Source organism: Pterocles gutturalis, unplaced genomic scaffold (assembly GCF_000699245.1).
Source record: "Pterocles gutturalis isolate BGI_N339 unplaced genomic scaffold, ASM69924v1 scaffold22313, whole genome shotgun sequence".
Lineage (NCBI taxonomy): Eukaryota > Metazoa > Chordata > Aves > Pterocliformes > Pteroclidae > Pterocles > Pterocles gutturalis.
In genome coordinates this window covers 5,997-30,785 of record NW_010126168.1, presented here as the reverse complement: position 1 = coordinate 30,785, position 24,789 = coordinate 5,997, and the positions used below count along the sequence as shown (strand labels likewise).

General features: G+C 35.8%; 1 protein-coding gene across 1 annotated transcript; it reads right to left on the bottom strand.

Annotated features, from left to right (window-relative positions):
• Positions 1-677: 677 nt before the first annotated feature.
• CUL5 (cullin 5) lies at positions 678-24,789 on the bottom strand. The gene is made up of 18 exons (XM_010078892.1): positions 24,684-24,789; positions 22,306-22,405; positions 20,734-20,910; positions 17,533-17,674; positions 16,314-16,459; positions 16,157-16,237; positions 14,849-14,942; positions 11,413-11,543; positions 10,557-10,664; positions 9,799-9,863; positions 7,535-7,667; positions 6,872-7,003; positions 6,136-6,259; positions 5,212-5,387; positions 4,932-5,093; positions 4,118-4,236; positions 2,682-2,805; positions 678-1,495 (listed from the first exon to the last, which is right to left on the bottom strand). Exons 1-18 carry the CDS (start codon positions 24,752-24,754, stop codon positions 1,301-1,303), a joined length of 2,280 nt encoding a protein of 759 aa, XP_010077194.1. The 5' UTR covers positions 24,755-24,789; the 3' UTR covers positions 678-1,300.

Genomic DNA, 24,789 nt, shown 5'->3' with positions numbered 1-24,789 from the left:
ACTCTGCTCCAGTGATCATGTCATCAGTCCAGTACATGCTGGGACATTTCAGAGCAGCAGAGAGGCAGGCAGTGCCAAATGACTACTTAAGATGATTGAAAACAGAAGAGGTAACATTAAAAAGTTGAAATTCCTGATGTGTATTTGGCACTCTCTCTGCATACACCAAACAATGTATTTTTCCCTTAGCTTTTTACCATTTTCATCAGAATTGTATTTCCTACCCTGCCAGTTTCAAAATAAAAAGCAGAGGGTTTGTTTTTCATATAAAAATGCTGACTTCTAAGCAACCAAACAGTCCAATTGGATTAACCTTGCATGTACATATGAAGTTACCAATAAAGAATTAGTACAGAGATCTCCAAGTGTTATCTTCTTTCTGGAGGAGTTGTGCATCAATTACTCTTTAATGCATTCAGACATATGTAGTAATACTTAAATATTTGGAATACAAATATTAAATGTACCAGGAAATACACTTAATATTTCTGTTCAGCATCGTGAAAACTGCTTTTAGAGTGAAGTATCATTCAAGAAAGCTTTAGCTTCTCAAAAAGGATTGTAGCAAATCATCCATCCAAATAAGGTAACAAATAATCTATATCCACTTGTTTACAGCAATTGAAAAATAATTATCTCTTGCTTAAGGAAAAATATCACCCATGACTTGGAATTACTTTTATGTCATTTATGTGTCAATTATTAAAATCCAGTTACTAGATTGAAGCACTGCTCTAGCCAACAGGTTTTAGCTGTAACAAATACGTATCAGTTGTGATGCACGTGTTTGTGTCTCTTGAATGTTATTACATAAAAAGGATCAAAGGTGGACAGTACTCTTGTTAATCCAAAACACAAAAGTGAAAGTGCTACTTCTAGTCCTAATTGCATTAAAAAAAAAGAAAAACAAAAAAACCAAACCCAAAACAAAACTAATAGCAGTTCCTCAGTGCATGAATACTTGAATATTTTTTCCTTGTGCAAGTACTGGTCATCTAAAAACCCAAACCTGTATTCTTCCTGGTGGGTGTAAATCAAATCTACTTTAAAAAGTTCACAATGGGCTCCTCATGAATGCAAGTTTCCCACAGAACAGCATGCTGTTAAAAGTGTGCAACATGAAGGGAATGCCATCATGCTAGCTGAATGAGATTGGCAAAATATAGTCCTCTGTAAGGCAAGGCAGGGATTTTAATACGTAACGAAAGTCAAAACAAGTCCTTCTGCAGCACAAACTGTTGCAGCTGTCTGTCTAAGCACCCTTCCATTTATGTTCTCAGCATCCTGCAGAGTCCTCAGATTATGCCATATATATGAAGGTGTTGATATCCGACTCATCTCTTCTGATATATTTGTGCTCTATAAGCCATTCAATTTGCTCTTTTATCATTTTCTTTTGTGGCAAGAACATGTTTTTCAATATTTCTACCAGTTCAGTCTGAAGCTGGGCATTAGTAATTTTCTTCCGCATTTTCATTATTTGGATGATAGCCTCCTGGTGGTGGACAAGAGAAAAAAAATTTTTAAATGCCTGGGTGAAGTGACAAAGTGAACACAGCATTAATAGAGGGCTCCTGGTAAGGCAAGGCAGCAAGGAAATCTATATTCTTCCTTACAAATCAGATATATGCCACATTTCTTAGCCTACGTACTGCTTTTACAAAGGAGCTGACAAAGGAAAAGAATGAAGCCCTGGCAAGATGCAAGAGCTAAAACAAGTGTAGTCAATGGAGAATTTGCAGTTAAATCTTAGACTTAGAATTACTCACTAAAACCTGATGTTCATTCATGGTCCGAGCAGAAGTCATCACTTCCAGGGTGACTTGTGATATACTTTGTGAATATCTCATGAAATGCAAGCTTAATGCCAAACTGGAACTCACAAGGAGTTCTCATTTCATAAATACAACATAATAGAAGGCATTAATCCTTCTGCTGGAAGCATGGCCAAGATGTTAACTCAGGTGGTACAATTCACAATGTGCATGGCCTGGAATCTAATCTGACTGATAAGAGACCTGCAATTTGAAGGTAAAATGGGTTTTTTGAGATTCCATTGATATAATTGATATAATTGATATAATGATATCTGATGTCTGAAAAAAATCATGTTTTTTTAGAACTGTCAGCTGAAAAGATTTGATTGACATGAGTAACTGACTAAATGACCAACCAACCACAAAGCAGGAAGCCGCAGTCTGTACATCCAAGATGTACTTAAAAACTTTTCCTCTAAAGAGGCCTATTAAAAAGTCACACTTCTATTACTAAAGCACAATCCCATCTCTGAGATTATTCTACTCTCTTCATACAGAGCAGTCAGATCTCAAGATCAACAGCACTGTTTTGTTTGTGTTAGTGGCTCAAGTCAGTCAACTTTACCATCTGCTGCCTCCCACCACTAGGAGTTATGCCTTCACCACTTGTTTCATATCTGCTTTGCCCTCTTTAAAAACCATGAACCGGTACATCAGAAGAGGAGGCTGACAACTACAAGTGCACAAGCAGACATGCAAAATCCTGTATTCACAAGAGATCTATGACAAATAGCAAAAGTAAGTTCCGATGGGATTCAAAAGTATTAATTTCATACATCAACATCCAAATGTGGGCAGCATGCAGCAGTGATAATACAACAAAAGAAACAGGAGGATTTTATATTCCTCTGACAGTTTACTTGCCTGGGTTCGTAATATTCTTAGCTGGACTATTCCTTCATTTTCCTCTTCCCGCATTCTCTCTGTAGTAAGTTGCAATCGACCAATCAAATTTATCTTGCCCCTTTTCTGAACTTTAGCGTTTTTTCTGAAAAAGTTGTATCGTATGAAAATAAGCAGAAACACATTTTCAGTTAAGGTGTTCCTATTAAACTTAAATCACAGCAGCAAGGAGTACCATCACATATCAGATATTTATAGGCTATTAGCACTGCAGCAGTGAGATAGCTGGCTGACAAATCGAAACCCAATGCCAACGTCTCCGCACAATAAAACCTGAATATATTAGCATTACAAAAAAAAATCCATCAGCTGAAACTGACAGTGTTCAAAGTTGAAAACTTACCAGTACTATTTTAAAAAATAAAATTTCAGAGAAAATATATTTCAGTTTAATTATATAAAACAAGGGGGGTTTAGAGGAAGTTTTTACAACAAAATTCAGGAAATTGAACTAGTTCATTTTCCATCAAAAGAAATGTCTGTCTAGCAGAAAAAAAGGATAACAGCTACTCAAACAAAGAAAGCTGATGGCATTCTTCAGTGGTCACCCACAAACTTTCTGTACAGCCTGTCTCTTCCATCATGCCCTCTCATCACTTCCCAAAGCTCATGATCCTGATGATAGGAACAAATATCATGGCCCTGGGCAAGAAACAAAGCCCCAGGAAAGCAGATTTGTCACCTCTTTCCAGAACCAGATGTCCAGCTACTACTGAGAATGAGGCCCAGAATCTGAGGTTACCAGCAAGGTGCCAGTTCTAATCACAGTCACTGATAATAGAGAGAGGCAAAACACAAATTAAAACATGCTGAGGTATCCACCACGTAAATATTCTCTCTCTATACTACTCTTATACTCTGAAGGATTTCAGAGCACCAGTAAAGTAAAAGCACTGCAGTTCTCACTGAAATAAAGACACTCCTTTCTGGTAAAAGCCACACCCAAAATCCCAGCTGTTGACAGCATACCATATTAAGCAGTTTCACTTCCTTTTTTAACTTATCACTCTGCTTTTGAAACTCTGTGTGTGTGTAATAATCAATACAGCACTAGCGCTCTGCTTACATGCTGTTCTTCCCATATGAAATTTCATGGGCTCATTTACAGCAGGAAGATAGCAAAACCTCCATTTTACGCCTCATCCCTAGGTGTTTAAGAAATCTAATTTCACAGAAATCAGAATGATAGAAACATTTCCCTGAAGGAGCTGCTGGAGGTCATCTAGTCCAACCATGTACTTGAAGCATGGCTATCACAAAAATCAAGTGAGAATAGGGCAGCAAAGCATGTACCTAGCTGAATCTTGAAAAATTCCAGCGACAAGGGTTACCTTAAAGTTAATTCCTTTAGTTATAAAATAGCACATTGTTATTTTACTTTTCAAACATCATCTTACATTAAACTGAACTCCTGGTTCACCGAGAAGAGGGTTCCTTCTGTAAAGTCTTTGGGTGAATTGACTTGAGGTTCATACAATAAAACCTGACGTTTCAGCTTTGGAAATGCTACAAGAGACTACAGAGAAAAGGGAGGGGGAAAAAATGAAAATAAAACACCAGACCTTCTAAATGGAAACAATTACTTTTTAAGAACATAGTTCACTGCTGTGCAGACTGTAGCAAGGGAACCACAAACCCTTGTTTGGAGCTGCTAGAGGGCAACACAAAGATACTAGTAAAACCAGGGAGGGGACACAGTTTACCAAATCTCCTTCTGAAATGCGTTAGCATAAGTAAAATCATACAAAAAAGTAAAATGAACAAACTCATGGCTACAGAAATGATGTTAAGTCTGATTTATGTGATTTCTCTCTTTATTCCTAAGCTAAATAAAAGTCTGACAGAGCAAACACTGAAGTTATTTTTAAGCAACATGTATTTATCAGGTACCACTGATTTCTTAGAATTAGACCAGTCCCACTCCACAATCCACAACTGTAACTGTGTGCTTTAGACAGCATATGGTCAAAAAGATCTTGCTGTTTCCAAAAGGTTAAGTTAGATAATAACGGGTAGAGAGAACATGTTAATGTAAAGGCTGTGTGTGCTTAACAGTAGTGCAAGGACCCAGCATTACAACTGATTAATTAGCAAGAAACACATTCACATTTCAATTTTGAAGTGTTATCTAACAGCACATTAAAAATACTAATCCGATATTTCAGAGTACAAAAATCATGAAGAAATCTGTTTCAAAAGAAAGGGAAATACCCATAAAGTCCTCCTAAGTTCTGCATCAGGGAGTTCAGTTGCCAGTTTAAGATTTTCAAAGCTGATCTTCTCTCTAGGTCTTTGGTTCCATGCAAACAGCACAGCTAGCTGAAATGTTGTTACCTCCAAGTCATACTGGCCAACCTCATTCTTAAATGTTATCTGTGAATAGAATGAGAATTTTACTTAGAAGCCTTTCTGGAAAACAAGCTTTCTTAATATTATAAATATACAGAAAGTACAGGCATTGAGATTGATACACTGAAAACTATACACTTACAATTCCATTGGACATGAGGTGGTGCCAGTGCAATTTCCTACCACTGTGATTCTTTTTATAAAATTCTTCAACTTCTGGGATGAGATCTTCTAATTCCGTGGGCAGCGAGACAAACACTTTTTCAGAACTTCGGGACCAGGCACCAGCATTTAAAATTTTAATATTCACAGAGTCAGCTGTAAGACAATGTTGGATTACATGAATCTCCAGGTATAACAGATATAACAAAATGCATTTTTTTCTACTCAAAATACAATCACAAAGGACTGAATTTTCAGAATGTAGCAGAGTGTCTACCTACTTAAGCATTAAGGTGCTCTATTTATGCACCACTGGATTTCTGCCAGCAACACTGATTGAAATCTGTTTTTTTGGCTTGCCTCCGCAGAGCTCTTTAAGTCCTGATGCAGCTTTATAGTTGATACTTGTAAGCACTACTCAATGGTTTTCAGCAGTAGCAGGTCCAAAACTGGATGTTCCTCAGCCTCTCTCGTCAGTGAAATTTAATCTCAAAAATGTGATTTAAGCTCTTCATAGCACGCATCCAGCTCTCCTACTGGCAGGCAGAGGAGGAGCACAGCATGAAGCACTCATGAAGAATTATAAAGGCATAAAAGAAGGGAATAGTTCAGGCATTCAGGTGGCTGATACTGATTGAAGCCCGTTGCTTGGAATTTAGCTACAAGAGTAGGGAGTCTGGATCTAGAAGATTGCTCATAATGAAAAACCACAATAACTTACAGAAGTATATAGCTCCAGTGTCAACTGTAAGAGAAAGCAGAGTCTACAGACACTTCCAATCTAGGGGTAACAATGCCCTGGAGACTACGTTCAACCTGCAGTTACTATCATTTTTAACTCAAGATTCAACAAAATTATTTTTCACTAAGAAATGAAAAATAGAAAATAATTAGACAACAATACCTGGTAGAGCAAGTTTATTATTTTTGTGCATTTCTTTGAAGGCCTGGTTCAAGTCTTCAGACACTTTGATATCCTGAAACATTCTAGCCAGCTTGTTTACATAGTCTGCTGGCATTCCTACTTCCTGTATAAACAAACAGAACACTAAACTATGACATAGACAACTATTAACAAAACACTTTATTTTAAAATAAACTCAAAAAAAAGAAGAGCATTCAAGTACACAGGTATCATCACTTTACAGTAACAGTTAATTTGCAGTGCAATATAAAGCTTTTTTGCATGGATCATAAGTAGTTACCCGTTAAGGGCATATGATGATTCTTTTAAAGAAATCCAAGTGCTGAAGAACATAGGCATGCATTAAGGAATCAATGAATTCCGAGATTTGAAGGCTTGCAAATAATAATCTACATAAAATTCCACAATTAGAACATACCTAAACAACAAGTACACTGCATTTTGCTCATTCACACATGGAATATATGAAGCCTTCAGATAATCATATGTGAAATATTTTAAAACCTACTGCTACCATTATTAGGAGTAACATTTCTCTTAGAACTTACACTGCTCTACTTGTACAAAGTATTCCAACAAAACAGAAGTACAAGATGTCCTGAGTTGCCTGTGATTTAAGATAGAACTCGCATAGGAAGAAGGATATCTAAGCTCAAGAGTGGGAACTAATAAGCAAGAGGCACAACCAAACAAAGAAAGATGTCACACTACTTACTCTGAGCCATTCCACCATATTCTCCTCAATTTCACTATCAGCTGATATATCTAATATCAGGCGTCTTGTTAAGTGAGCTTTGTGATATCGCATGAAAACATCTTTATTCTGTACATATTTAAGTACCAAAAGCTGTCAAAAAAGTAGATTGTAATATATTTATTTGCATTGTCAATTAGACAAGTCTTTGAATGCTGACCTAATGCCACCGCAGATTATGAAGTAGCAAAAGGCCACCTGACATTGCCTTAAGAGCAGCTGTGTCAATGCTATCACAGGCATCAGCTATAGATCTTTCATAATATCACACCTCCCATTTCTTCATTTGTCAACCATCAAGAGCCTTCTCTTAAATCAGAAGAGACATTGGAACTGACATGTAGAAGTCTAGATTAACATTAGCTACTGTAATACATTACAGTCTGATATAGGCATTAATTTAGCATAGTAATTTTGTCAACTGATACAGAGAGATGAAACACTGCATGGTTTACAAGATCTAAACACACACACACTTGATGACATAATAAACTCTTAATAAACTATTTTCTCTATTGCTATACCCTGAATAACTGGTTTTGAAGGTCAAGGGCTTGACCCACATAAGTAAATAAAACAAGTTCATTCTTCAGAATAATTGAGAAGTAGAAAGCAAAAACATACCACTTCTTTAAGCTTTGCTTCAATTTCTTCAGAGGTTAGTTTTTTGCTTAGTGGTGTTTTTCTTAGCAACATGTCACAGTAATTAGCAAGAAGCTCAGGGCACTTGGATTCAGGCTGTGTTTTCAATCCAACACTAAATAAAAAAAGAACAACATATCTACAAACTGTATAGAATCCTGGAGTAGTCACACTGTTAATAATTTTTTTTGATGCCCTTGGCAAGGATCCTGGTGTTGAATTCATATCCTTGTTAAACTAACGAAAAATTAGGGATAACTCCCTTTTCTTCTTGAAAGAATAAATACTACCAAACATTTTCAGACAGCTTCTACAGCTTGATCATTTCAACTGCTTCTAATTTTAGAACTCTAGCAATGAAGGATTATGTTAAAACTACAGTTTGAAACAACTAAATATTGCATGGCAGTAAGTATTCCAGTAAAGAATTAACAAACGCTGCAGTGAAATGTTTCACTCATCTTGTCAGTATGCTCTAACAAAAGTCTCAAGAACAGACCACAAAACTCAACACATCTATTGCACAGGAACAGTATAAAATTATTTTATAACAGGTATAAACAGCAGACTAACAGCCTGGAGACTAAAGCAGATTGAACAAGATACTACAGTTCACAGACCATGGTTCTTCAAAAGGCATGCAAGCACAAGGTTGCGTTCTGAACCTGCGTCTAGACTGGTGAATAGAATAGAGACAGGGACCAAACCCTATTTCTAGAGTCAGATGGCACCAACCTGATTGCTAGTCTCAAGGACCCAAACAAAGGCAGGGAGTAAGATGGAAGGTAAGAAGCTATGGGGATGCTCAGGAATCTAGCGTTCTTACTTATCCTCTCACCCTCTCAATCAGCTAGTGTAGACAGTGCTAAAACTTTTCAGACAACCTGTCCTTTCTAATTCATGAAGGAGCTTGCAGGCTAGTGTCTTCTGTCCTCCTAAAGACCATTTGGAGTAAAAGCAGATCACTAGGCTTTTGGTTATTACAAGAAAGAACCCTTATTTAATCAATGTGTTCCCAGGTATTTCAGAACAGATACAGACAGCAATGAAGAATTACCAAATTCCATAATCTTTAGGCTGAACTTAACGGCACACGTTAAGCAGGATGAAGTTTAATTTTACTTAAACCAGGTTGCGTATGTAGACAACTTGAAAGAGCTTAGGAAGAAGAATGCTGAGAAGACCATTGACATCATGGTGGTTTCTAAGAAATCACTAGGCAGGGGTAGCTTTAGGAGTGAAACAGTTTGAATGAGGTATGGATTCGGATGCTCCCAGGGGAAATGAAAACATTAGCAGAGACCTAAAAAAACTCCTCTACCTTGCCCACATCTACACAAAGTATATGAAACAGGGATCCAGTCTTTCGTGAAGTTGTTCCTCCACTCAGACAAAACCAGGAAGGCTAATGCCTATCCAGACTTACCATTAGTACAAAACCAAACACAGAATAAGAAGCAGAATGCTGAACAGATATTCATAACCCACCCAACAAGAAGTAACTGGAAAGAGAAGGTAGCAGCCCAGCTACATAAGCTTTGTTTCTGTAGTAAATCAGACTACAAGCTATATACAAGCAATCACAAACACCTAAATAAGATTCCTTCTCAAGTGGCACATCAGGTGTTAAATGTTAACAATCAATTAAGTGACTACTACATTCCCTTGGCTGAGTTACCAGAGTGGCTACTGTAAGCACGATTTTTCTTCTTGAGTGACACAGGTCTGCTTAATCCACCTGAAGTCGTTTAAACTAAAATGGTTGTTCCTGCACTGAAACAAAAAGCCAGACCCAGACAGGTCACACTCACAGCTGGCACAAGAGGAGGTGGTAAACAGCTTGTGGATTGTTATACCTTAATCAGCCACAGTTACTCCCATAAAGATTACTGCTCCCGTTTTCCCCAGGACTTTTACTCAAGTTGCATAGAGTTATACAGCTCAGGTTTTTGGAATTAATAACCCAGGAAGGTATTACTAAATTCAGCTAACAAATTGACTCATTACTCTACTACAAAAGAATAGTACCCAATCACTACAAACAAATTCGAGTTCAAACAGGCTGGTATTCACTGATCCACTGCCATGTGAAGTGTCTTACCAACGGTTGATAAGCATTCTGAAATTCTATATTGCGAAGACCACAAAGCACTTTCACAGTGCTACTTTTTGAGGAGATTTTAAAAGAGAAGCTCAATCTTTAACAATTTAAAAACCGTGACTCACATAAAGTTTATACAGCTTACCCCTTTTGCTTCAATGGCAATTCAAGTTTAAATATTGTAGCATCATTCACAACTGCTTTGTATGCCTGAAAAATATTTACAGATCATCAGTGGTTCACTCAATTCTCTCTTTAACATACGAATCACAAAGGTTTTATTTATTAGACCGAAGTTTGCAGATTTGATTTTCAAGATGAGAGTTCAAATCCTATGACTCAATTTCCTTTTTTCCATTCAAGGCCAGACTGGATGAGGCTTTGAGCAACCTGGTATAGTGGAGGGTGTCCCTGCCCATGGCAGGGGGGTTGGAACTCCATGATCTTTCAGGTCCTTTCCAACCCAAACCATTCTATGGTTAACTGGTATTTTGAATTTTTCTCTTTTCCATTAACATACTACCTTCCTTTAAGCAACAGCTTAGAAAGGGATTGCATGGAGTGCGTTTTGTATCTGAAGTCATGAGACTACACCCAAACGCAGTGAATTTTAAACATAAATATATTGTTGAATCAGACATTAAGGTGCTCAACACAAAGATCATCTTCTGATGTGCTCTACAACATTACAAAACTGAACGAAAGTGCAACTTTATGCACGGCAACAACACAAATTAAAAGCTAATCAGTTGGTAGTAAGTTTAATCAAGATTGCAATCTGCGTATTTACTAAAGTGAGAGTAACTTCTACATTTAACAGTGACTGGGCACAAGGATTTCGGAGACATCTAATATGGATTACAACAACTCAACTGAAAACAAATGATCAGCAGAAACACATACCTTATCTCTTGCAGTAAGAAATCTTGGATCATCCTGAAAAGCTTCTTTAACCAATTTACTAAATCGATTAAATAGTGTGAGCAACTGCTCTACATATTTCTCAGAATCCTAAAGAGGCAAAAATGAAATAAAACAATGAGGCTACACAAAATTCAGTGTGAGCTTACACGTAATTGCCTAATCTGCAATAATGTAGTATCCTCAAGCCTGCAAACTATGAATGAGCATTTTCTCTTTATTCTCTGTACTGAAGAGCTCTACAGCACATAAGCCTCAACACAGACTTTCAGGATAGTATTTTCAATATATAAATATAAAAAAAAATATATAACTTTCAAGTATTGTATAACAACTTCTAAATAAAAAAAAGTTTTCAAGGACCAATAAAAGGCACACCCTAATTGCTGCAGATACTAAGGCCTCCTAAACCCAGAGAAAGAGTTTATAAAAAGCCGAAAAAGAACAGTGGGGAAAACCCTTTTAATTTCCATACTGCACAACCACTCTTAGATTGAAAGCAAGTTTAAAATTTCATCAGGAAATTAGAATTCTGAAAAAATTATTATGCCTTTTTAATTAACACAATCCTACCAGATAAGCATCACATGCACTTAATTTATAACCTTTTATTTACTGCAAATTGGATTAATGTTTTAAAGCTAAAATTGAAAAAAACATAAGGAATAAAAAATTATTCTGAAGACATTTAAAACTTTCAGTGGATCAAAATTTGATGTTTAAACATAAAATAATAAAAAATTATTTCCATTCACATGTATGTCCCACAACTGGAGCATATTTAAACTTCTGCAAAGTTTTTTTTCATTGTTATTTTATTAAAACCCAATATACTTACAGTAGTAATAGTTTCAGCAGCTGCTACCATATCTGCAAGTCCAGCACTAACAATATGTTCTTCCAAGTCTTTTAGCATAGGCTCGATGCCATTCGGAACTTTATCCATCAGTGAAAACATTAAATGCAACTCTGAAAGATACAAATAGTGATAAAGCCACCATTCAAAGACCTGTATAAAAACCAAATATGCTGCATTTCTGCAAGGTGTATCCCAAGTGGAACCCTGAATATGTAAAGAACAGATAATCCAATTCATCTTTCAAAAGGAAAGATGTTTTGAGTACTGTTCTAATTCTGGTCCCACAAGGAGATTCTTCTGAAGGTAAAAAGAGATATTTATTGCAACATAATACCTGATTATACATATCATATCATAAGCTTGAATAAAAATGGCCAAAGTCAATGGTAATTTGGATTAAGTCCAGGTTCTCAGTATAACTGCCTTAAAATCCCTGACAAAAATGGGTCTCTTTCAGCTGGAAGCCTACAGGAGTTTATGCAGGAAATTATATGGATTCAAGATACATTTTTAAAAAAAATTAAAGCCAAACAGAGCTGTCTTTTGTATCTTCCAATACTATCTACAATGTTTTGTTTTAATTAAAAGCATGCCAAATTCTAAAGTAACCAAAACTAAGGTAGACAGTATTTTTTCCTTTCTGTTTTCCCAGTGAGTTTATTTAGTTTTTCTCAAAGTTACCAGTTCAAAACCTTCAAAAACTGATATGGTTTTTCTACTTTTTGTGAAGGTATTTCAGCACTGTTAAAAAAAAAAAAAAGGTACTGAAATATCAATAATCATCTTGACAAACCTGTCCACAAAGAATGCCTGGATTAAGGCCACCAGACTGTTTTAAAGAGACCACAGAGATTTGAACTTAACACAGCAAAGGACTCTGCTTACTGAAGTAGAACAAACTGATCAGGGACTCTGATTCTTTTCAAACACACTGATAGATTCACTTAGTTCATCGATGGTATATCTACTGTGAAAAGGGACAAAAGCCAGAGGCCCTGTCTTTGTTTTTTCCTCCACAATACTTTCGTCAGCAACATCAAGATCCTGTCACCACTGAGGATGAAACATGCTATCAACTCCTGTATCCCAACAACTGTTGCAGAACCAAGCAGAAAAGCAATGCACAGAGAAGAAAAAAAAAAACCTTTCAGAACATAACAATGCAAATCAAAGAGAGGAAACTACCACCAACCTTCATAAGAACTTACAGTGCTACTAGAGACAATTCACAATGTGCTAAACAATGGGATTTCAGGAACCAGAAAAAAATGGAGTCAAAAGTATTCTCAGTGCAATTTACATGTACTGTAAAGCGATAGCAGCACTGTTTCACATAGGATAAGTCCAAAAAGCTCACTCAACTTTTATTAGATCTCTTCCTGTACTTTAAAAAAGGGTGAGAATGAGGGAGAGATGGTAGAAAAAAGGAAACAAAAAGATAGGTTGAAGGGTTCTACAGCTCTTTCTGTAACCTATCTATGGCATGAATAATACAAGAAAAAAATTCAGGGGTTTCTCCTATTAAACGGTTGCAAAGGAAGACTCTGGGTGCATCCCTAAAACTGTAGGAACCTGGAAAAGAAAAAAAGATTCTTCAAAGACAGATTTCAAAGTAACAAAACCAAAAGGAACATTTCACCGGAATTTCTCTCAGACCACAAGGTAAAGAAATCCCTATCACAGTTGTTGGGGTACTTAAACAAGTTCTGTTTTCATTTTGTACTCACAAAAGTGAAGTTTACTTTTGATTTCTGTTATGAAGTACTTCCAGCAACAAAATTTAGGCCTCCCATCCCCAACATTATAAGCAAACAAAAATGCACTAAGCCAATTCTGAAGAGCGTTTGCAAGTTGTGACATTTTTGACAGTTTTTAGTTGGAAAACATTATGCCTTCTTTCTTTTGCACAGCATGTAAATATTAAGTACTTAATGTAACAGTACTTTACAGTAGTGCTCATAAGCAAAAACCCACCCCTTTTTGTCAGATGCCGTCTAATAAAGAAAACATCACTGAATTCTTTGGAGCAAATAATATCAGAAAGAGACATGCATAAGTGAAGTACAGCAGAGGATTCTATCAGATGTATGTATTACTATGTATAGCTCCAGTCTTTAAATACATTTTTAATCATCTGCACCTGCATCCTTCACTAAAACATTTTAAACATCATAGGTAGGTCTAGGGGGAAGAAAAAAAAAAAGATTTGAAAGGGTTGCTTGAGTTCTTATACACTAAATGGAAGTATTTTGCAACCAAGCAGTACCACAGGGTAGATGTGGCCACAGTGAAAGAGGACTGTGTGAATACTTCAACAAGTTCCTAAAGAAACACGCTTTGAATGCTACAGATGAATCCTTCTGAAGCTCTGCACTTAAATAAGCCTCCTGTATTCTCCCAAAGGCTGTAACACATACTCACAAGAAGTTTGGTGACTCTCTAGATTTAGCTCTGGACTACTGCCAGAAATCATGCTGCTAGATGAACAGATCAGTATGACATTGTTTTGAAGTCAAATATTTTCTGAAATGCTAGCTCTAGAATATAAATTTAAGTATACTTATAACATTTGCATAGAAATAAAAACTTCATACAGACATTAGTAAATATTCCCTGGCTGCAAGATACAGAGACTCAAAAAAAAAAAGTAACCTGTGATCTCAGCTTTTATTTTTTTTCAAATTCCCTACTTGAATTATGACATTTTAATGACTTCACTAGTTTGGTTTATCATACAGAACAAACACAAGACTTCCGAATCTCACTAATCTCTCAATTTATGACAGTAGGATTAAAAAAAAACTTTTGAAAACTTTAAAAAGGCATGCAGAGCTAACTTTTCATACTCACAGTGACATACTGGCTATAAAACCAGATGGAAAACTTGCAGAGATTTTGTTCATTGACCTATTGGTCCTGCACCAATAATCAGAATAAGAAAAATTCCTCCTTGCTTTTCAGAATAACAGCTTTGTGAAGAGATGCTTCACTTTTTTTCCAGGGGGAAAAGGATAGTGGGAGTGGAATGAAGGGGGAGTGTTTGTATCTGAAGTATTCAAATAGAAAAGAAGACACATGCCACATTTACCAGAGTTGGTCAACATGAGGAAAATAAGATGTAGGAAAAATAAAAAAAACAGAGCACAAAATATTCTTTTTTTTCAAGTAAGATGAGAGCTATGCAGTCATTCAAATTAGGGCATTGTACATACAGATTTCAGAAGCGATGTAAAAAAATACTAACCAATTATGGTCATTTTTTGTGGGATAAAATTGCCCACATGCAGTAATATTTTATCTACAGAACACTTGCCAACATCTATTAAAAACAGTAATTTGATATATCTACAAACAAATCTATTTTTATGCAGTTGATGCTGAGTTCATCCTGCACTATTCTTGAAGCTTCACTTACTTTCTGTTTCATTTCGTTTGATCATGCCTTGGCATTCAGCTAAAATAGTCTCTTTAAAAGATGTCACCAGGGCATTGACGCAGCACTCCATTAGCTGAAATATATTAAACACAGAATTAGGTCATTTAGCCATCTGAACACCAAAGTCTGATCTGTCTCAAGTTTGCCATGACACAAAATCTAGCCTGTTCTCAACAACTACGCTCTATAAAATAACTAATTCTTCCAGTGATACATAAAAGTATGTCTAGTTTGAATAAAAACTATTCAGGAAACCGTATTTCTTCAAAACGTGTATGTTAGTAAACTCTCCTCCAAACTAGTAATGAGCTTAATATTTCTGTCGCCTCTTTCCTCTCAAGGGAGCCATCACTTTTGGAACACCAACTGCCCTACTTAGTTTCCAAGTATACATCCAAGAGCTAGGAATAGTTCTCATTCCAGCATACCCTATTTGGACCAAGCTGGTTGGCTTCAACAAGACACTATGGCTAGATCTAGAACTGAAAATGCTTGTACATGTCAGTACCATCTCTCTTTTGTCAGCCTCTTTATACTGATAACAATTCATAGCTGTGCAAAATGAATCATTTACAACTTAACAAAGACAGAAAATACATTTTGATCCACTGGAGAAAATTCAGATTTAAAGGGTACTTATTTAAAATAACCTGTTTCCTGAACTAATTTCCACAGAGACAATTACAAACTATTCATTGCAGTTAAATCTTCCTTCAGAATCTGAACTGTGTAAAATATTGCTCAAGGGGGGGAAAGGGAAGGAAAAAAAGAAAAAAACATCCTTTATATTAAATGGTCATATTTCAGCTTAAGAGGAAATCTAGAACAGTTTTAATGAAATTTCTATTGCTCCTTTTGGTTGCAATGAACAATAACTCTTTCAGGTATTCTAAACAAGCACTGAGAAACCCTTTACCTACTGGACTGGCAAGTTTATTTTCAAACATCATTCCCATCCACTGTTAAGTACAGAAAATATCATATCTGACTCAAAATGAAAGAGAAAAAAAAATCAACTTAAATAAAAACCTGCCCTTCAATCTAACAGTTGCCCTTACATTTACTATTAAAACATCTGCAGAAATTGTAAACTGATAGATTGGAAAGTAATAGAGATTTTTTTTTAAAGAAAAAAATATAATGGATGATTAAAAAACATAAAATCTACAGTTTCATATCAATCTACTGCTACCACATAATACCGTAATAGGCACAAAAATCAAAACTGAAACGTAATAATACTATGTAAATATACAATACCTCAATTTTTCTACACATTATACTTACTGCTTCTACAGAGTTACATTCACGCCTTGTTTCTAAATATCGTAGTGCTCTTTTCTCTTCTTCTTTTAGTTTAGCATCTGCCTGTGCAAAAGTAGAACAGCAATCATTTCACGTACTAACGCTTTCAGAACAAAGCTACAACAGAATTCTTACTTACATATTTCATATAATTCTGTACACCGTTTTGTTGTAAATAAGAAGGAGCTTGTGTTCTATAAAATCTCTCTGTTGAATCCAAATATGCCTTTTCAAAGTTATCCCGATATATCTGAAGTTTATCTTCAGGATTAGAACAAAGGTTAACTGCAAAGAGAAAGTCCAAACTTACTCTCAAGTCTTGGAAACTTACATGGCTAACAATAAGCAAATTCCTCTCACTAAAATGAGTCTTGTATTAAAAGGTTGCATTGAACTATTTGAAATATCCTATAAATGCACTCTGATTCCTAAAGGTAACCGAAATTGTCCAGTCTTTGATCCACAAACATTAACATTAACTATAGGGAACTGGAACAGACTGCATACATATCTCCAGCATTTTAGACATTCAGACACAGTAACTAGAAATACACATACAAATGCAAAATTGGAAAGGAAACAAAAAAAAATGAAAACAAAAGAAAAAACCTTCAGCATAATGCTTAATAAAGTGAAAACGTGAAAACTTCTCCACCTGACTGAGCAAACAGTTTTTCTGAGACACTGTTCTTAGAATCACAATGTCTTCACTTTAGACTTTTTGGGGGTTTTTTTGCATTGGGTTTTTTCTGTTCTACAAGAACGGAGACAGTGAGCTTACTGCCACCCAGAAGTGTTTTGCACTATTTGGAAAAAAAGTTTCCATCTTCCTCTCAAGCATTACAGAGAAATAAATAGATAAATAAGGTCTTTAAATGGAATACACTTTAAAAAAAATAGTACTGGACATCTATAAAGACATCTGAGAGAGTATTAGCCACAAGTTTTCTTCAAAGCTCTGCAGCCTGTTGAATTATTGGCAGGCAATGGTGCAAAGAAGAAAAAGACGAGGAGTCTCAAATTGAGCCTGTTTAGCATTTCTTCTTAAAACTGTGTGAAGAATCAGAAACAGTACAGAAAGGAGCACAGACCTAAGGTTATAAGTGCAACCCTAAAAGGTCAAAAAGTAGTTTTTTCTTTGAAAACACTGATTTTGCAGTAACAGACATGTAGCTAAATCTCTTAGCAGTTAAAGATTTTAAACAATATAATTTTATCACAAATCAACAACAAAAAAAATCAATACAAAAAGCTGAGATAATAATTCCAACCCTACCACCACAGTTGTCAACTTTATATAATGAAAATTCATTTACTAAAGCGAGGAGGCAACAGACATCAGCCTGTGCAAGACATACCATATGATTCGCGAACCCCAATAACAAGCTGAGAGTCGAAAGCGTCTCCTAATCTTTCAGCATGAACTAGCTTCATTGCACTGTCCTGAAGTCTGTTTTTTATATTTGAAAATATAGATTCATTCCACGTATCTAGCATGAGCTGTGTACCAGAAAGAAAAAAAAATCCTGTCAGAAAGGTACATACAGACCTAAGTTTGTGCAAAAGAAATACAAGATCAAAAACAGAAATCAAGCAATTTATAACATAATTTTTAGGTTATACACAGCAGTTCAGCTACCTTAGAACTTGATCTTGCTCTGAATTTCTTACTGAAGTAATATTCAGCTTACATTCTAAGCTTACTTCATGTAACTGGACATCTAGAGGAAGCAGTATTTGATTCAGATTTTAATTCAATAATTCTGTATTATGGAATTAGTTCTCGATAATCAGTCAATTAACTTTTCCAGCAATGCAATGTGTCAGGAGTTCCAATATTGGGGGTATTTTTGAGCCAAACATCCAAATATAGTTCACTATTCAGCAGGCTCAGTCTTAAAACCAAAAACTCAATTAACACCACAATTATGTAAGTCAAAAAACCTGATGGTTTCAGATTTATCTAACATGAAAGATCAATGTGCAAGTAATGCATATATAATTTATAAAAAACTCCAAACCTCATCTAAGCGCTGCAAAGTTTTAAAATCAGTTACAGAGGCTCCTAACAAAATCCTCATCACTCAAAGGCTCCCTTCATGTTCCATTGTGTCATTTTTACTTTTTTTTTGGTGATTGCTACTGAGGCTGCTGCAAATGTATTGCATTACACCTGACCACCAGACCCAATGTGCTGCAGCTGAGCAACACAAAAAGCTCACTGGCAGGCCAGATCATACTTATATCCACCTAAGCTCCACCAGCTGTTAGTAGTAAACACGCAAAGCATGCTACATGTTTGTTAAAAATCTTAAATTGCTTTAGAAATTACTGTGGTAATTTTTTTTCCCTTAAACACTGGATGTGGCTCTTTATATATGCTACCAGATAACTAATGAAACTATGGCCAAACTTAAAAGATAATTTTTTTTCTATCCAACTCATGCCATTTCATTGCTTTAGAAGAAAGGTGAAACTTACAGTATCTTCAAACTTGACAGTAACTGCTATGAATGCAATTTAAGCATGTCAACTGTCAGTCTACACTGACAGTAGAAAGCAGGTTGGAATCATAAAATTTATCAGTTCAAACTTAACCTCATGATTGTGAACAAGCTTCCTAAAAACAAGCATAGGACGACTTGACACAGTTGTGTGGCAAAGTTAATAGTAAAGATTAGATAATCTTTTTCCATTCTTGCTTTGTAATTTTTAGATTTTAACAGAGCAAGAATCTAATAGAAGTCTGATATCCTTCTGACAGACTTAAGTTTACCATCCTTTATTCTTAACTTCTCCACAACTGTCTCTCAATATGTCCAGTCATATGTGCTGGAAGGGAATTATTGTTCAAAACATTAGAACATTCTTAGAAGCAAAGTTTTATTTGACTACACTTCCTTGATTACTTTTTTCATTTTTTTAACATTATTGATATGCATATTATGGTTGCACTGTACAACTACAGAATTGGTTTACGAGAACTGAAATAAGTAAAAAATGGAGAAGAAAACAGTGAGATAAGCCAAGCAACTTTTCAGGCACATTAACAGCTTTGTCATGGCCAAACTGCTTTTAGACATTATGGATCAGGAAGTTTTATGAAGATATTTGAAAGAAAACACATATCATTTTGGGTAACTACATGAAGAACTTCTCAAGCATGGGAAAAGTTTTCACAAAGCACTTTTTGAAAACTACAGCGAATGATGCCAGAAACAAGAAGTGACCTTCAGCAGTGAATATGAAATAATAAGACAGGCTGGGGACTCTGGACTTTGATGTCCGAATCATGAAATGGTCCTAACTGGACTGCATATGAGAGACAAGATACCTCCATCAGCTTCAGTCCTGAACAAAATCTGAATAGTTTGGCTTCAAGACACCAGTTACTTCTCACAGTTTCTCCTCACTACTTTCTCCACTCCACCTTGTTTTCTCTTTCATTTCTTAGTTCTCCCACCTTCTGCATGCAGCAGAGTTAAGAGTCCAAGTTTGCCAGATCTTGGAGAGCCTAATAAGGTCACATACTTTGTCCAACAAACAATTAAAACAAAAAAGGTAACTTGAGGTAGCGATTCCTCCCTTTGCTGCTGTTCTCTCTTCCTTTTCTTCAAGGGGTATAGAGGATCAGATGTTAAAATAGGAGGGCAAAGGAAAAAAAAAACAAAACCCAAAAACCAAAAAAAACCACCTTGCCCAAAGTAATGGATTTGAACTATTTTGTTCTTCCCATCCTGGAGATGGGGGACAGTTAAAATGACCTTCAGTACCAAATGAAAGACTGCTAAAGAAATTTCATTTCCCTGCAGATACTATCTGCAATGAAAAGGGATAATGAATGATCTTAAACTGAAGGACTTAACACTTTAAAACTGATATGCTCTGTTTTTCTTACAATAAATGACTAAAGCAATTCCAAGGACCGTTATTCATGGGACTCTAAACACAGAGCATTCCATACTCAAACCCTAGACTTTCTTTACGTGTTTCATATCCAACAGTAAAAAGATCATATTCACAAGATTCTACATGTCCAATATTTTCATTGATGACTGACAGTCTGGAGGAAAAAGGGGAAATTTGGAGATCAATAGTCATATTTAACGTGAGACAACAGTATTTAGTTGGTAATCTGTCAAATGCAGATGTGTGCCCCAGTTAAGATCTTGGCCTAAGGAAACAAACTAGGAGTAGAAAAACTACTCGCATACATATAAGTACACTTGCTACTCACAAGTATAGAAACAGTAAGTGAATTAAGTAATAATTAAAAAACAAACCAACCAACCCCAAACAAACCCAAAGCCCAACAAAGAAGTGCTTCAATCACCTGAGCAAAACTGTTAATAGCCAAAGCAAAACTGGAGAAACAGAGTGAAATTATTGTGGAGAGAAAAAACCAAAAGTTGCAGGGTTGTTCTGACCCTCACGCTGAAGCAAAGTGAAATGTCATATTACACAATTGGTGCAATTTCCCCTTCAGCTACAGAATCCCTTCTGTACTACTCCTGTAGGCAGAACAGCATGCAACAAAACTCTTAACATATATCACTTACCTTTCGGACAATACTGTCTTCTACATTAGACTTCTTGTTGCTGCCCTGCTTGCCCATTAAAGTAATCTCTAACTGACAAAATGGCTTGGGCAAAATATCACACTGTGTGAAGAACTTGCGCCACTCCACTATATATGCTTTTAGTAAAGCTGTATCGTCTTGATGACTCAGCACTCTCTGGAGGAGAGGGGGAGAAGAGGAGGTAATTTATAAACCAATTTCTGCACAAAGTACAGACTGAGTTTGCTTGTACTGAGAATAACTTCCCATATAAAATTCAAATATACAGATATATCAGAATAAGAAAGTCTACATATTTAGGTGCCATTTAATTTAGGGCAGTAGTTATCAACCCATGGTATATGGACCTTTTCTAAAGGGTAAAGAAAGGTAACAGCAAACAGGTAGTCAGTAGGTTTGAATTTTCCCAATAAGCCATTTTTTTTTGACTTGCAGATGGCTTAAAGGAAAAGAAAATATTTGGTCTAAAGGCATGTACTGGTACAACCATATCTAAAAAAAAAAAAAAAAAAAAAAAGTCCTGTAAGGACTATGTTACATTCTACACAGTGAAAAGTTTTAATTCAATGGAATCTTCTAACTTTTTATTACACCCAGACAGCTAGTTAACACGTATATTTTATTAATGCCTGGAAACTACAACTACATTGTACAATGGCTACAATGCCTAAAAACATGTCCCTCAAACAACAGCCAACGCAGACCATACTGAAGGCCCCAGTTATTTACGCGTGTAAGCAAGCAAGCTGATCAAACTTAAAAACCAGCATTTATATGCCTGGTTATAAAAAGCCTATATAAGAAACAATTTTCCTTTAAGCAAAGCATTAGTGGTGTAAATCTCTTCACTAAAGAAAGATTATATGGACTTTCATTTTTTCCTTTCCTAACCTTTGTAACGGGATTTTTAATTTTTTTCTTAATCTCACAACGACCCACTCTTTTAAATCCCTTATTACAGCAAACGCCTTTTGCTATACATTTTACAAACACAAAAATTTCCTGTGAATCTACTGATTATTTCAGTTGTTTGGGGGAGGCCCATAAATCTGGACAGCTAAGCCTGCTGAGTTGATAGCACGGATACTTCCAGTACGCCATACATACAGCTTATTTTAAAGCCATCCATGAACATGTCAGCATAGCACTGAAGCTAAACAAAAAAAAAAAAATCATTTTTTCAGACAGTAATTTCTTACAGAAAAATTTGCCTCAAGAAGTTTTCAAGTGGAAGAAGATTCCATAAGTACTGTTGGATAAACAAAAATAATGCTGTGTTGTGTTTGCTTTTGGTTTTAGTTTTTATTTTAATCTAACACAAAAATCATTGCCCACCCCAGCTTCAAGGACTGTGAGACAACAATGAGCCAAGGCATATGCTCAAGGCTACATCTTCTTTTTGTCAACAGAAATTCACAGGGTAATTATGATCTCCAGAACATCACAGAATTTCAAACTAAAAAGCAATCCATTTAGATCCATTGAAAGTCAGAATTATTTGGTTATTTTTCTAACGACATGAGTAGAAGTTAAGAAACGTTAAGAACTTACTGCTTGTGCCTGTTTAATAAAATCAAGGATGTCTTCCTTCAGAGCCTGATGGATTTTTGCTGGACCTTTATCATCCCACAAGCAAACTGCATGTACATCTCTAGAAAACAATTTATCCATCATTTAGTAACAGCTGCTCAAAGTATAATGCTGTAACATATGAGGCTTAAACAGTCAGAATTTAAGTATGTCTAAGAAATTAATACACTATTTTATCTATCCTTGTCAAACCATACACTGTTAGATCCCAGTGACACACACAAGAAAACATGCCTGGAGAAGAGACTGAAGCTGGAAGAAAGTCTTGGAAGCAAGTAACAGCAACCTATCTAGGAAAACGCTACAGTCAAGGAGGAGGTGTAGAAGCTAATTCTGTTTTAAAGTTATTTGACAGAGATAGAAATCACTTGCCAGTAGAAGCATAACTACGCAGCCTATATTATTCTGAAATACTTTCATTAATATGCAGCCTTCACTCAGTTTCACAATCCAAGCACTACAACATCCTTGTGCTAAAAAGGAAACAGACCTTCCTTGTGAGAAATGTGAGCTCAGGGGCATCAGGTAATTTAAAAGACATTTTAATTAGTTTAATAAGATCACTTAAACATTTCATGACAGTGGTAGCATTTCAAAGTGAAACCCTACTTCAGAAAAATTACCAAGCAGCATCACAAAGCAAAATTGTATTAATGAGTTTTAATCAACATTGAAATGAATCCCTGTTTTTCCTGGCCGACAGACCAGCAAGTGTAATGTAATTCCTGCTTTCTTTACATACTAAAGACCAAATAAAGCAAGTTACACTCCTAACCATGCACCATACAGAATGCGGGCTGGCAAGCCTTTTGTTGATTCATTACCTTCCTCTGGTTCTTCTTCCTCCTTTCAATAATAGTGCCACATATTTGCAGGAAAGCAACTATATAATCTAAAGGTATGGCTTTGTTTCTATTAAATCTATACAGTTATTTCAATAAAAAAGCATCTTTTTAAATTTAACTGAAAAGACAAAACTCACATGGTAAAAAGCTCCTTTCACACAGATCAAAGGTGCTGGCCCAGGATTCACAGAGGTCTACCTAACTTGTGAGACTCATGCAACTTCCACATGCAGAAAAGGTGTTACTGTATTTAAAATGGCACTGTTTCCTGACAGCAGTGAAAAAAGCAATCCTGGATAATTATACTCAAAGGGTAGGTAGAAGACACCTACAGATTTATAAAGCTTAACAAAAAGCACTTGTCCAAAAATAGGAACCTAGGAGAGTGGGATCCTCTCCCTCAATATCCTTAATTTAGCCATGAAGTTACTTAAGTTCTATTCAATAAATCAGCTAAAAGAAAAATAATACATGGAAAATTTCAATACCAATGCAGAATTATTGAACTAGTTATTAAAAATGAAAGCAACAACTCAGAACTGAATTTGTACCTTAACTACACACTGTTTCTGGCAACTACTATAGCTGTGACATCATAAGATATTAAAACTCATTGCATGATAAACTCCTTTTCCTTTGGTTGGCAGAAAAGCATAACAGGTGCAGTAAGATGGGTGTAAAAAGCACTGTCCTCATGGTAAAGGCAATAGGTACAGACTGCAACAAGACTGCACTTAAACAAAAAACACTTTAGTGACACATTTTAAAAGGCAGAAGGAGAGACTGCAGATTTAAGCTACAACTGTATTTGAGGGAAAATAACTATGTTGAGACAAAGCTTATTTTAGATACACTTTCGATATATATGTTGTAACTCACTTCCATATTAAGTTAGCAAAGGTCACACAATTTATTTTAAGAAAGAAATCATCACCTAACAGGAAGCAACTTCTAACTTCTTAGAAGGAGGAAAATGGCAGGGTTTTTAGAAAGTAAAATAATGCGAACACTGTGTGAAAAAAAATATATATTATTCTTAGGATATAGAACTATTCAAATTATGCCAGCTAGAACTGCATTACCCTGTTACTTCAGTAGCATTCTTAAGTTATTTTAGAAGAAAGCCATTCAAATACAAACAATTAACGTTCAGCAAACTGCCTTTAAATGAACTTACTGCCAAAGCAGTAAAATCATCTCTCTAACAGAAGCTTTGTGGGCAGGTACAAAACCTGCTTCCTACAATCATCTGAAGTCAAAAGCTCTGCTGTTCTTCCTCTATGCTGTTTGCAAAGATCTGAATCTCAGCAAAACTCTACTTTTGCACATTTACAGTGATGTAAGCACACTTGCCACTTAACAAAACTTAAACTAGTACTTCTGTTCTGTGTGTTCCCACATAGTCCATGTCATAGGTGACTTCTGTATCAGAAACAGTACCATAACTGTATTCCCATCATGCAGAAGGATGTAAGACACTAAAAAATTACTTACGAAAACAGATCAAACCATTGCTGTTTTGTGACAGACTCCTGACGAAGAAGTTTGAGAACGATAGGGCGCATGAAATCCCATTTGTCTTCAAACTGAAGTGAACCTT